This window comes from Otolemur garnettii, unplaced genomic scaffold (genome assembly GCF_000181295.1).
Source record: "Otolemur garnettii isolate 467f Iridium unplaced genomic scaffold, OtoGar3 scaffold00234, whole genome shotgun sequence".
NCBI classification, from domain to species: Eukaryota; Metazoa; Chordata; class Mammalia; order Primates; family Galagidae; genus Otolemur; species Otolemur garnettii.
The window spans coordinates 689,628-702,753 of record NW_003852629.1 but is presented as its reverse complement, the minus strand read 5'-3'; the positions used below and the strand labels follow the sequence as shown (position 1 = coordinate 702,753).

General features: G+C 36.0%; 1 protein-coding gene across 2 annotated transcripts in view; it reads right to left on the bottom strand.

Annotated features, from left to right (window-relative positions):
* Positions 1 to 13,126, bottom strand: part of CHD7 (chromodomain helicase DNA binding protein 7) — a 126,417-nt gene that overhangs the window by 59,418 nt on the left and 53,873 nt on the right. For both annotated transcript variants that reach the window (XM_023508262.1, XM_012812956.2), the window contains exons 3-5: positions 12,408 to 12,549; positions 7,576 to 7,713; positions 6,461 to 6,526 (exon numbers count right to left, since the gene is read on the bottom strand). In XM_023508262.1, coding sequence (XP_023364030.1) covers positions 6,461 to 6,526; positions 7,576 to 7,713; positions 12,408 to 12,549 — 346 coding nt within the window. The remainder of the gene's footprint in view (positions 1 to 6,460; positions 6,527 to 7,575; positions 7,714 to 12,407; positions 12,550 to 13,126) is intronic.

Below are 13,126 nucleotides of genomic sequence, written 5' to 3'. Positions count from 1 at the left end.
TGATTCCCCTCAATCTCTAACCTTCAAACTATACACTATGATTCCCCTGAATCTCTAACCTTCAAACTGTTTCCAAACAGTATAAACTTAAACTTTTCTTCCAAGTTCTCATCTGTATCATTCAAACCTGAATTTTAAGCAGTTTCTTCATCTGACTGGACATTCAAGAGTGTGCACAACACCTAGCAATACCTGCCTGTGCCCTAATATATCTACGAAAGCTCATAGTTAGAAAGCAGCTTTTTAAATAAATGGATTCAGGATACCCTCTCTGTCATAGATTTTCAGATCCCCAAAATGTACAGAAATGTTTGCTGGATGACTTCAAAAGCCAGTAACAGAAACTCAGAATTAATGTGTAAGTAAATTCCAGTCAATTCGTCCAGGGCCCATTCCCAGTCCCCGTGCCCCCCATTCTACACTCATTTCAAAATACATTATCTTTATAAAGAACTAGAGATTCTAGTAGAAAGGCAAAGATACGATAGTAGATGACCAGGGAAAATGGGAAGCAAGATGAGACTGGGTCTTTTGATGCCTCTCATAGCATATCATAAAGTTCAAACCTAGAATGGAACTCAAATGTCTGGGCTTTTACTCTTTTGATACTAACTATATTTCTTTCAATTCTGAAGAAGATTTTCAAAATTATATATCTTTGAGGCAGTAACAAGACAAGATATATCATTTCTGTGCTTTGCTATTCCCTCTGATTTCCTTCTGTCTGATCTTTTCTCCCATACTGTCCTTTCTCTCATTCTAAATGGTCTCACCATCCCAGAATTATAAGTGGGCACCAAAGCACACAGGATCAAATCTTGAACAGCAGAGACAGTTTTCGGTCTGTGTCGATTTTATTCCCAGAAAGCTCTTGCTCTTACAGTCATCTGTCCCCAATTCTCATTAATACCCATGTTCTTGTCTTGATCAGCTGTTCCTCCAGTAGCCTGCTGTGAATACTGCCTAATAAGAGGGTCTCAGACTGTCTGGGAGGAACTGACTAGGTTCTGAAACATCATTTAGCAGCACCTGGAGCTGGTAGAAAATTGTCCCGGGGCCTGTATTTTTTAGCTGTCCCCAAATATAACACTGTGTAGTTTTTTGACTGCCCAGATTAAGATCACCAATTTCTTGCTCCTAGAAACATAAATGGAGCCGGTTTTCACCCTTCCTCCTTTCACATAAATATGATCATGCTGACCTCTTTGCTTTACTGGTAGTAAAGCAATTAACAAAAGCATATGAATGCATAAGACCTCAGGAGCATCCTTCCAATTATTCTCTAAATGTCAATCAGTTTGACCAGGCTCTGGTGATAGCTTATAACAGCCCAACATGCAACCCTCCATTCCAGCTCAATTCTCAAAAGCCACTCCACAATGGGTACGCCCAATGAATAACTACTTCAAAGTACTATTTTCCAGCATGCCTATTCATGTACACTCACAACTCCTCCCCTATCAAATTTATTTCTTGGACAGCTACCACTGAATTTGATTAATTAAATGAAAATGAAATGCCTGACTTCGAATCAAAAGTTTAATTTTATCTCTCAAACAACAAGCAGCACAATTAATCAAAGTATGTTCCTGAACTATCAAAACACAGTTTTGCCATCTTAACAGTAGCTTGTTTATGCCAGTAGTGAAGAAGTCTAGAGAGCACATGCTAATGAAACTGCAGAAGGTGTTTTCCACAGTTTGTTGAGAACTGAGTATTTTTCCTTGCATGAAGTGGTCCAAAGCCTGGAAGAAGGGATAGTCAGTTGGTGCTGGGTCTGGGGAATATGGTGGATGACGGAGTTTCCAAGTCCAGCCTCTGTAGTTTGAGCAATGTTGTCTGTGCGAAATGAGGTCGAGTGGTGTCTTGCCAGAGGACTGGCCTATCTCTACTGACCAATTCTGGCTGCTGAATCACAAGCATCCTCATCATTTCATCCAGTTGGTTACAGAAGACATCCGCTGCAACTGACCAGGTTTCATGAAGCCATAGTGGATGACATCAGTGCTGGACCGCCAAACCAAAACCAGTAGTTTTTGTGGATGAATACACAGTTTTGGACTATGTTTCAGCATTTCATCTTTATCCAACCATTGTACTGAATGCTTGCAATTGTCAAAACAAATCCATTTTTTATCACTCGTACCAATATGGTATAGAAATGGTGGCCTTTACTTTGTGACAGCACAGAAAGGCAAGCTTCAAGAAGATTTCTCCTTTGACACTCATTTAATTCATATAGGACCCATCTATCCAACTCCTTTACCTGGCCAATTTGTTTCAAATGATCCAACAATGTGGGAACAGTAACATCAAACCTTGCTGTTAACTCATTCATAGGTTGAGATGGATTCACTTCCACTACAGCTGTCAGCTTATCATTATCTACCTGATCTCAGGTTGCCCACATGACTCAGTTGCAAGATTAAAATCATCAGAACCGAACTTCTCAAACCACTGAGGTACTGTGTGTCCACTAGCCACATCCTTCCCAAACACTTTTGCTATTTCAAGCTGTCTATGCTACATCAGTTCCAAGATAGAACTTATATTTGAAAGTAACATGAATTTTTGACTTATCCATGGTTTCACAAAAATGACTCTTAAAATAATCTGAAAGATAATCATCAGCCAAAACATGCATTTGAAAGAATAAGGATGATAGAATACTATGCAGCCATAAAGAAAGATGGAGACTTTACTTCCTTCATGTTTACATGGATGGAGCTGGAAAATGTTCTTCTTAGCAAAGTATCACAAGGATGGAAAAAACAGTATCCAATGTACACAGCCCTATTATGAAACTAATATAGCCTAAGAATATGAGGAGGGAGAGAGGAGGGGGATAAAGGGAGGCAGGGTGGTTGGAGGGATCACTTCAATGGTTTATCTTACAAGGGTACAAGTGAATCTTTCTAAGAGTAGGATATAAAATAACTAAGAACATGACATAAGGGTTATGTTAACCAGTTTGATGAAAATATTTCAAATAATATATGAAAACCCCATGATTGCATTAATGTACACAGCTATCATTTAATAAAAAAATAAAAAATAAAGGTCTGTAGTACCATGAGCTATGAAAGATCTCAACAACAACAAAAAAAGAATGAGGATGTACCTTAATAATAAAAATAAGACAAGAAGTGTCAAAGTGAAATGTCAGAGATTTCAAAACTGTCAAACTTGTACTTAAGGAAATCAGACATTCCATAGGTAATAATCTATATTATGTAGTCAACAGAATATCTCCAAGAATGTGTGTATCTTTTCATTAGTCATGGAAACTAGTCTTAGAAATCCACATTACTCACATGAAATTTAAAGTTTCAAACATATCAAGCCTTATTTGTTCCATTATTCACATGAACAAGAAACCTTGGTAAGGCAATAAAGTGACTCCTCCAGCCACCTGGATTCTAAAGTCATCTATCAATAGGAAATAACCATATAGCTGAAAGAGTAAAAGATCTTTTCTAAGTATCCTATTATGAAACTAAGTAGTCATCGTCAAGAAACAAAGCTAACCTATAATGGGAGAAAAAAGGGATAATTTTGCTAACTAATACATAAAAGAATAAGAAAACTCCTCAACAAAGATATCGATAAGGCATGTGAATCCCTTCCTGCTGTTGTAGTATGCTCTACTACTAAAGGTACCAGCACACAGTTCACTGAGGGAAAAATTAACACAGTGATAGATGAGTTTTGCCTTCTTTACACTCTTAATTTTCAAATGACCAGGTCAACTCAAGATAATTAAAAGACACACTTTGAAATTTAAAGTAAGCTCTTAAAAAGAAAATATATCATGTAGTTTAAAAAAAATAAGGAATTTTAGGGAATATAGTCACAATTCTCTTTTAAAATTATTTTTGATCTTCTGATACAAAAAGGATTTAAATTCTTCAAAGATGAATGGCTCAAGGCAGAAAAGACTATAAAATAACTAAAAATGGGAGACAAAAAATGAACCTTTATACAATCTGAGGGCCTATTCATAATTTACCTCAAACTTCAAATCTAAGTACCAACTATGTCCCTTCCCTGGATCTAATGTACAGTAATTTGTGTTTAGAACAACATAAAAATTTAGGCCATCCCTATTTATCATGAGGTCCTGAATTAGGCAGGCTCTGCCAGATAAGTCTTGTGAATTTGCCCAACTCCTTCATAAAGGATCATGATCCATCTCAGGCTACAGTGATGAGGTCAACTGACTTTGAAAAACACTGAGTCCCCACTACGTGTGAGCACCATGCAGGGGATGCTCTAGAGCTCCTAGCCAGGTTTACAGTGCTGCCAGGGGGAGATCAAGACACCTTCTTCGCAGCCAATTCTTAAATTATTCATGGTAATAGGAAACAGACCAGCAGGCACAGCTGGAATCCACAGAAAAATCTCAAATTTCCTTTTGTTTCTATTTGCAACACTTTCCTCCAATGTTATTAAAGCTGATAACTAAAGCATCTACTTTGAGAACATAAGCAGTTAAAAAAGTTAGTGCCAGTTAAAGTTTAGTACCTTCTAATGGCCCTTTAAGAAATACCACTGATGGATAAAGCAATTCAGTGAGCTCCCCATCTCTTCTTTACTTTAAATCATACCCCAAGGCATCACTCCTTTTCCAGGGGACTTTTTCCACTAATTTTCCCCATCTTCAAATCCACTTGACTCAACAAATGTTCCACCCCCATGTACAGTTGTAGGGATTTTTAATCTCCTATGATAAGACACATAGTAAACCTGATCATCAGTAAATGGTAACAATATGTATTCCTAAACCATGGATACCTAATCTATAAAGTGTAGCCAAAGAGGAAAAAAAAAGCCCTAAAGTGGGCAAGGCAGAAAGAAAAAGCAATGTCCTACATAATTCACAGCTAAGTGGCTCTGAACAATAGAGCTAATTTTAATTTGCAACCCCCAAACCTGCTGAGTATGCCTACAGAAGCACATCAATTGAATGAAAATTAATATGTCCCATCCAAACGACATGCTATTTACTCAAACAAGTCACTTCAATTCAGTGAAGGGGATTACTCTTTAAAGCATGTCAAGTATTTAAATTTTTACCATATATCTACAATTCACAAATTAATAGTTCTAGAGTCATTAGCAGGACAAAAATGCAACCTTTTTAATGAGTTAAATAGTGCTCAGTTCTACTTGAACAGGTGGGAAATTTGACTGAGATTTTATCATTTAATTCATCAGAGAGGAAATCTTCACATTCAGAGTCACCCAATAGCCAGCTACTCTCCATACACTCCCATCCCTACACTCAATATGAAATTACTCCTGATTATTTTCATAGAAACTGGAGATGTATATTCTAAGAAAAATTCATACCTTAAATCACACAATAGAATACTGAAACAAAGATAAAGGGAAGTTTACTGCTAGTGCAATGATATTTTCCAAGGATGGCTCAAAGTAGTATTTGAATATTAAAGGTTTCCAATTTGATAAGATTTCAATCTATGATTTCTCACTTTTTCACTGATAAATTCTACCTTGCACACTTTTTCTAAAAAAGAAAAAGATTTATGCTATATGTTGAAACATAAAGTTGTACTTCCACCCTCATTGAAAGCAAATAAAAAAGAATAATATGTTGGTCTAACAATGATTCAAGCTGAATGACGGCTACCTATATCTAAAGGAAACTACTTTCTAGAGATACTGAAAATTACATGTTGGAATATGTAAGTGCACCTGGATGTCTATGTAAGTATTCAAACTAAGTAAAGCATTTTCTCAAACTGGGTGAGAAGGAAGGTAGTTTGGAATGAAAGAAGAATTTTCTTCAGCAAAATAAAATACAATGTCACCAGAATTCTTTGTTTATGAGTCCTAATGGCAAAATTGTTAGACTAGTGACAGATACTTAGAGCTCACCTTTGCAGATCAACAGAAACTTTTAAATAACTTCAATAAGTTATACTATCTTCAAAAATTACAATGACAATAGCCCCTTATTTTACCTTTGCAATGGCAAAGATACTAATGAATATTTCAATTGCACAAGAAAAAAATGTTATGAAACATACACGATTACATGTCCTTTCTAAAATAAGCAAAACTTCTACCCTAACATGTGGAAGGGAGAGAAACTTTCCCAAAGAGAGAAGTAAATTCATGTTTATGATTTCATGAATAATATTTATGAAAAAAGGCAGCATTTAACCATGAGAGTCCTGTGTGGTGTGCTCTTTGGAGACTTCTAGCTTCCTGCCTACTAAATGTAATAAAGCACTGCTTGCTTGATATACCTTAATCTCATTTGGAGTTAAATATCCCAAAGATTTATAGTGAGCTAGTGACTCAGACAGCTTTGGAAACATTACCACAAGTTTTACTTTACAGTAGTGGAATTCTTAAGGAAAATCAAAAGCCACAATCCCATACAAGTCACCCCACACATACTAAGACTGTGACTGCTCCATGTGGCACTTACCTGCTTTTTCACTAAACGACTACTCATGATTTTTTCCACAACTGGACCTTCTGCATCAACAGATTCCTAAAAAATAAAGTCATATGAATCAATACAAATGGAAAACATTTAATCCTAAGCTATAAAAGCCAAGAATCATTCCGCTATTTATAACACCTCCCTATCTACTCTTCAAATCACTGGGTACAACAAGGTCACCAGGGGGAAGTAGGACTGAAAAGAACAAAAATCTCACTCCTCAGAAAAGCAAAGGAAGAACTGTGCTTTTTACTTTGTGATTATGTGGTTTAATTATGTGAACTAGCATGGGTCCTTAAAGCCAGAGAGCATTCAGAAATTCCAGCTGCCAAGGGAGAACAATCTCTGTGTGATCACAGTCTAAAATATAACTTTTCTTCATCTATACCCATGGGGTAAATATACTCATCATTCTGTTATTGCAGGCATCTTTTATCTATGGAGGTCACATAAAGCATTAATAACAACTTAACAGAGAACAAATCACCAAATAAAACACAAAATTACATTTAATATACTTTTCAATGGGTTACCAGTTTGTTAACTAAAGTACAGTAATGGTAAGAAAAGACCATTTAAAAAAAAAAGAGATTTTTTTTACAACAATCAACCCCACATTACTACCCATATTTTATATAAACTATTTTATCCATCATTTACATTTCACAGAGAATAAAGTATGCCCTGCTGGGTACTACAAGACAGTAATTTCATAAAGGGGTTCTTACAGTGCCTAACAGCAGGAGACAAGCTTGAGTGGTTTATTAAAGTCCCAGAAGCTACAGCACTGAATTCTCAGAGGTAAATCCAGCCTCCTTGTATTCTAGCTATAACTCTTCCTCAGCATAGGCCATTAACTCTCCAAAATTGTGTCAAATTACATATCACAGGATTGTATAAAAATAAATTTCAGTGAACAGGGCTTTTTAAAAGATACTGCTAAACAACTAATTTCCCATAGCACATTAGCCAGCATCAGATGACTATTCCCCTGCTGAAAGTCGAGTGTTTCCTTGGAACTTTTCAGATGCCAGCTGTAACATTCCTAGTCCATCTTTTAGCATGAGTATGTGAATCCCACGAATCCAGCTGCTAACCTGCTGCTCTGACTGTGAGGTGTTGGAGGGGGAGTCTCTCCCAGCAGCATCAGCCTCATCTGCCTCCTCATCAGAAATCTTGAATTCCAAGTCTTCGGTGTATCGCTTTCTCTTCACCTGCCTGCTGGACCGTCGCTTCTAAAACAAAAGCCCAACAAAGTGGCTTTTAAAAAGCAATCATTGATGCACTTTATGATGGCTCAGAAGGATAAGGTATATTTTTAAAAACTTAATCTCAAAAAAGGATAATAATCCTGTAAACCACATGGAAAGATCACAGTGGTATAAATACAATATTAGAAATGGGGAGAAATCTGGAGTTGGATGCCTGAGACAGCCATACCTGTCACTTGCAACTACATGCCCATAAGTTAGAAAATGGAATAACAAACTTGTGCCCCACTCAGCCAGTGTATCTATCAAAAGTCATGGCGGTATCAGACCTGAATCATGGATCTATAAGGGTTCAGTACATTCTTCCCTCTACTTTAGTATGTTTTAAATTTTTTCCCATAAAAAATCCAAAACAGTAAATGCATTAGAAAATAATCTGTAAATTACAAAGTTCTCTACAAATACTGTTATATTATCATCCAAGGTACCCAATATATTTCAGAAAGCCACTTAAATAAAAGCTTTCTGCATTTTAATCTTGATCCTAAAAGAAATTCTGAAATTTTTCAAATAGATGAAGGGCTAAATGGCAAAATTCACAATGAATGGCTATGAAAAATTTTACTTTAATTTAATCTTTAACATGTTGGTTAAAATTTAAATGATTGGTAATAGACAACAATAATAGGATTATTGGCAAAATGTGCAAATTGTACATCACTGTGCTCAAAATATAACCCAGGACAGCCCTTCCAGGACAAGATGGTCATATCTATCAAAATTTAAAACATGCCAACCCTTTGACCCAGAAGTTTTATAACATATCTTAGGAATATCTGCAAGATAAACTGTCAAAAGAAAAGAAAGAAAGAAAAAGGAAATTTTGAAACCATATAATAATAAATAGCTTATGATTCTATTTAAGATAATAAATCAAAATTTCATTTATCTATTTGGATATGTGGATCAATAACATATAAAACTCTTTAAGACAAAAAATATTCTAAGTCTTGTTTATCTCTCTATGCCTTAAATAATACTTGCTAAAAAATAAACATATATTCATATGCTTTCAATAACAATGAAAAATCTGAGAAGACACAACAAAGTGTTAATAGCTACTAATTCTGGAGACAGATGTGAACAGAGCAGAACAAGAGTTTTGTAATTTTTGTTTGTCCTTTTTGACAAGGAATTTGTTTTATAAATTAATACTTACCTTCTCATTAATATGTGTATGGGATAAAAATCAAAGTTTGCAAATGACACATATAAGTTTAAATTGCTGATGAATGTAGTAACAATACAACCTACAGAACGAGGTTGCAAAGCACTAAGAAGAAATAAAAACACTGAGGAAAGTAACACTTTATATACATTTTTCTAAGAATTATGAAATAAACATTCTTCAGGGCTTCATGCTGTGAAAGCTGGGACAGCAGGGCCGAGAGAGGCACACGGTCACTGCGCGCCTCCAAGGCAGATAGACACCGCTCTCGAGAGTCAGCACCAACACAAAGAACGGGGTTGATGGCTTTTACTCCTAAGTTTGTGTTCTCTCTCTGCCCTCAGAAAGGAGTTTGAGACAGTTCCCCCATACAGACCCAGTATAAATGACCATCAACTGGACTGTCTGAGGCTGAGCTCCAAGTCCTACATAGTCAGGGCTGCAAAGGTACCAAGAACCTTTCTGATCTCAGACTACTGTGGTAAAGTTTATGAACAGACTTCCTAGTGGCTTAGACAAGAGGGAGTAGTAACATGGGCCAGAGGTTCCTCCTGTGATCTTCCTCTCTGGGACAACGCTTCATTGCTGCCCAGGACAATCAATCCCGGCGAAGGTTCGGCCATCTGTGATCCATCCCACATCACAGGAGGCAGTTCCATCTCATGGGTCCTAGAGCTGAGCACCCTACTTGAACTGATCCTGACTCTTAACGTAGCACCCGAACAAGTTATTCTGTGGGCCTCAGATCAGATTCCTGGTCTGTAGAATGGGGTTAATGACAGTAACTACCTCAAACAAATACTGTGAGGATTACAAATAAGGGAATGAATTTGAAGCATTTAGAACAGTGCATGGTATATAAGGCAGAATGTAATTAGTAGGATTAAAGTCATCATTTATCAGCTCCAGCTTTCCAAAGAAAAACGGCCCAGTTACTTTGTACAGCTAGCTTCCCTCCTCTCTCCCCAAAGCTGATCTGCTTGCTCCTGCCCTCACACCCATTTCACCATCCCTCACTTCTAGACTGCCAAGTTCTTTAAGATACAAAAGGCTATTATCAAGAACAATGTTTTAATTTTGTGGAATTTAACATAATATCTACATTTTATTTGATATGTCAACTGAACAAAACTGAAATGAATTCATCTATATGTCCATCTCTATACCATTCTAGTGAGAAGGAATGTGCCAAGGACCCATGTTTTATCAGGTTTCCACACTTGAGGCCACAATGTCTTAGTATTCTTCCAGCATAAGTAACTAAAAGGGTCTAAGGGAAACCCACTTTATGGCAAACCCTACTCTGATACTGAAGAAATATACAATAAAACAGGAGGTTTTCCTTTTATTAAATAGTAATGTTATGTATTATAAATTTAACATTTATAATGTAAGTTCCTTCTCATATAACTTAGTAATAAAAATCTGCCTAATTGTGATGGGGTTATTTAATAAAGGATAAGAGGTCACTTCTTAAGTGTGAAACACTCCAAAATATAATGAAAACTCTATTTTATGAACTTTTTGAATGTTATATGGCTTCTCTAATTTCTAAATTATATTGATCTTAAGATCATTTACTTTGGGTGTCAATGTTCCTTTTATAATTTCCTAATGTAAAATTTTTATTTATTATATAATATGCTTTTATTATGATCTGGTGAACTATTATTCTATTAAAGATTTCTGTGAATCAAAATGAAATATAAAAATTACATTTAAAACTTCTGAATTGACACTAAAATAAAAGGTCAACTTTTAAAGCTTGTATTACTTTGGAAAAGATACTTATAGTTAAAATAGGTACTAAATAAAAGATTTAAATCATAATCTCACTGTTACAGTACCTCTCACACAACTTGTAGCCAAAATATGGTCCGTACCTTGGCACATCAATCACAGAACTTGAGACGCTAATCCCTTCATGCATGTTTACTATAGTAAACAACCAGTCAGCGTCACTTCCTGGGTCAGAGATAGGAGAAAGCTTTGCTTTCAAAGTCAGATCTCCTTGTGTGGCTGTTTCTATTAGCTACTGAGCTCGTTACAGCTAAGCCCTAACCAATCAGAATGAGCCAGTATCACTAATATTCATTTGAATTGATAACTGAAATTCAGGAGAGAAAAAAAACTAAAAAAACCCTAAGATTCCCAAAGTCCATTTGAGTCTGCATTAATACAAAATGGTTCTTTTAGGGTGGCGCCCGTGGCTCAAAGGAGTAGGGCGCTGGCTCCATATGCCGGAATTGGTGGGTTCAAACCCAGCCCCGGCCAAAAACTGGGGAAAAAAAAGTTTTTTTAAAAAACAGCAGCAGTTATTTGTTAAAAAAAGAACAGAATTTCCCTGACTTGTGTGAATAAATTTTTTTTTTTTTTTTATTGGCCAGGGCTGGACTTGAACCCATCACCCGCAGTATATGGGGCCGGTACCCTACTCCTTGAGCCACAGGCACCGCCCTTGAATAAATTCTTAATATTGTCTAAATACTAATGTCATAAAAGTTCTACATTAAGCAAACACAGATCAGGAGAAAACACTCTTGAAGAGAAAAATAAAACTCAAAATCATTAAAATCGTTTATAAAATTGTAATTGGTAAGGGGATAGGCAGTCCTGAGTGTGCACTAAATTGTTTAAAAAAAAAAAATCCAGGAACTTTCTAGGGGCTGGTTTCCTATTCCAGCAGGACTGCTCAATAACTGCTCCTTGATAACTTAGATGTCATTCACGTAAGTTACATTCCCAGCCATCCCAGTGGACCACACTGGCATGCTTCCAGGAAACCTAACAAGGAAATAATTTTTAGCTGTCACGTGTAAGGGTCTCTCTCAGTCCAATCAGCGAAGGCAATGCACTTCATACACAAGAACCTAAATTCCTACTGTTTATTTCAGGACTAGTCTTTCAACTCACTTCTATAAAAATCTTCAACAGTCAGGAGACTTTAACACAGTGGTTCTCAACCTTCCTAATGCTGCAACCCTTTAATACACTAAAATATTCTGCAGCCATGCCATTCAGAAAGTCAGTGACTTGTTCATAGAAACTTTAGTACTATATGAATTTATCTCAACTGAGTGTCAGATGTCAGAAACTTTGTTACGAATCATATCTTGATTTCCTATTCTGCAAAATTTAAAACACTGACAAGCAACCAAACTTCAAACTTAAAAGCATGAATCAACATATATGTTGAGATGCTAAAAACATACACAAACATCAAAATATACATTTGTAGAAATAAATGAAGGCTCATTGTTTCATTAATTACAAAGTCAAAGATGGCAAAACCAAATAGCTGTCATCAGGAGCTTAATTTCGTGATGGCCTCCCCAGCCATCATCACTACGAAGATAATATTCCAGACAACAATAACGACATCTCAAGAGCATCTCTATAACAAGATAGGAGAGGTCTGGTGTACTTCTTATGCAGCTAAAGTTACCCATGCTAAATAACTAAGGCTTGGGGAGCAGAATAACAGTATTACCTGAACACCTGGGTCCTCGTCTTCTTCAGGAGAAGGAGATGGTGGGGGCGTTTTGTCTAAGTCTGAATTTTCAGAACCTTCTGTTTTTCCCTTGTTGACCTTTTTCTTCAAAGCACTTGCTTCTGAATCAGGTTTCTTATTACTAGAATTCAAATTGGATCACTTAGTGTTCACTTTTTAATGTGGTTTACCATGTCCAAAACCTTATATTCCCCACATTAACATCCCTAAAGCATCAGTGACAATTGATAAATCAATACATGTTGGTCATTTATAGTTAAACGGTACTCAGTTTTTATGACAAAACTACATATTGATGACTTTTAGCAAATATCTGACCTAATTAAAAAGAAATTGCATGCAAAAACTCCTAATACCACATATAGTTCATTTGTACAAAATCCCTGCCAATATACCAAGTTATAACAAAAAACCAGATTAAGAAGTCATTCTCCTATCAAGTTTTCAAGGTGTAAAATATTTTTTAAGTTGTCAAAGAAAACAATATAATGATCATCCGTGTGTCTTATGAAAAGTCTTTTTCTTGGTAAGCACGACTGGGTGTCCACTTTTATACCACGCCATTACATTTTTATACAACTAATAATCTTTTTAAAATATCATAAAAATAGGCAGCAATATCCTGCTCTACATATTTAGTTAATGCTATATTCTTAAATATATGCCTTATTTCAGTGTGAGGCATTTTCTAAGAATTG